This window comes from Manacus vitellinus, unplaced genomic scaffold, assembly GCF_001715985.3.
Source record: "Manacus vitellinus isolate BGI_N305 unplaced genomic scaffold, ASM171598v3 scaffold_74_pilon, whole genome shotgun sequence".
NCBI classification, from domain to species: Eukaryota; Metazoa; Chordata; class Aves; order Passeriformes; family Pipridae; genus Manacus; species Manacus vitellinus.
In genome coordinates, this window is record NW_021940780.1 from 438,167 (window position 1) to 439,785 (window position 1,619).

General features: G+C 48.1%; 1 protein-coding gene across 1 annotated transcript in view; it reads right to left on the minus strand.

The window, feature by feature from the left end:
* Nucleotides 1–1,287, minus strand: part of LOC103763527 (tetraspanin-15-like) — a 41,432-nt gene extending 40,145 nt beyond the window's left edge. The window contains exon 1 of the mRNA XM_029964564.1: nucleotides 1,085–1,287. Coding sequence (XP_029820424.1) covers nucleotides 1,085–1,171 — 87 coding nt within the window. The 5' untranslated portion in view covers nucleotides 1,172–1,287. The remainder of the gene's footprint in view (nucleotides 1–1,084) is intronic.
* Nucleotides 1,288–1,619: the final 332 nt, after the last annotated feature.

Genomic DNA, 1,619 nt, shown 5'->3' on the forward strand with positions numbered 1-1,619 from the left:
TGGTGAGCCCTGCCCTTTCCAAGGAGTTAGATCATTTAAACAAGAAATAAATATGGAAATAAAAAGCATTTTCAAGCCCTGCTTGCCCCCACACCCTCCCTGGGCACCTGCACAGGGATTTCTGTGCAATTAGACACACACACCCAGCAAGGCCACGAGGGTTATCTAACCCTCAGGAGGAAATATTTGTAAATAGAGTCAGGATTATGTAAGATTGAGCCTAAAAAAAAAATCACTTTATATCTCCTGAGACCCTAAAAGGATGTGGGATTTCTTGCTTCCTCTTCCCCTGCTCTGACACTTTGCACATCCCAGGTGCAGGGAAGTCCTGACCATAGTTCAGTAATTCAAAACTGCTTGAAATCAAGTTTATTTTTAACTTTTAAAATTATAAAAGTGGATAAAACCTCCCCTTCCTTCATGTCTGAGATGGGCAGGGGGGATCTGACCATGCCATGGGGTGAAAATACTAAATTTCTTTGGTTTTTAAGCTCCAAATGTGACTGACGGCCCCAAAAGATTTCCAGGAGCAGTTCTGGGGCAGGAAAATCCCGGGGATGAGCTTTAAAATCCACCAAAACCCACAATTTCACCAAAAATTGCCAGTTTTGGACCCAACCAGCACTGAGCACGAGGGGCTTCGCTGCACTGGGATCTGATGGTTTGGAAGGGGAAATTTGGGCTTTGAAAAGCCAAATCCAACCTGTGATGGGGAAATTCAGAAAATCCAACCCATGGGGGATGGAAATTCAGACACTGAAAAGCCAAATCCAACCCATGGGGGGGAAATTCAGAAAATCCAACTCACAGAGGGGGAAATTCGGACACTGAAAAGCCAAATCCAACCCATGATGGGGAAATTTGGAAAATCCAGCACACAGGAGGGGGGATCTGGACACTGCAAATCCAAATCAAACCCTGGGGTGAATTTGGAAAATCCAACCCCATGGCAGGGGAAATTCAGAAAATCCAACCCACAGTGGGGGAAATTTGGACACTGAAAAGCCAAATCCAACCCACGGGGGGGATGATATTTGGGGGAGGAGAACCCCGGGAACGATGGAAAAGGAACCGGAGCACCTACCGAGAAGAGCGTGGAGTAGGTGGAGAGGGCAAATTTGATGCTGTAGTAATAGAGGTGGGAATTCTGGCACTGGGAATCCTGGGCCATCTCTGGAGCTCCTTCCTGGCCGGTTCCTGAGGAAAAATCATGCACAGAAACAAGGCTTGAACTTGAACTGCTCGTTCCAACTTCCGCCTGGCAGGAGCCGGAGCAACCAGGGGGAAGGAACAGGTTTAACCCTTTGCTGAGCTGGGGTTTTCCTGCCACAGCAAAGCTCAGCTTAAGCTGGGGTTTAGATCAATTCCTACCCCAAAAATTGGCGGATGTCGAACAAATCTTTAACGGGGAAAGTGTTGCAATCCCGGTGAGGTGAAACAGGGTTGAAATCCTGCAGCTCCCAGGAGTGATTTCACAGCAGCAGAGGGGGAAGTGGAAGCCCCAAATCTGGGAAAAACAGGGGAAAATTCCCCACAGGAGATCAGTGGGAGCCCAGAATTGTCTGGAGTCACCTGTAGTGCCTTGCTGTGGGTGCAACACCTGTGAGGAGGAAGGAGGA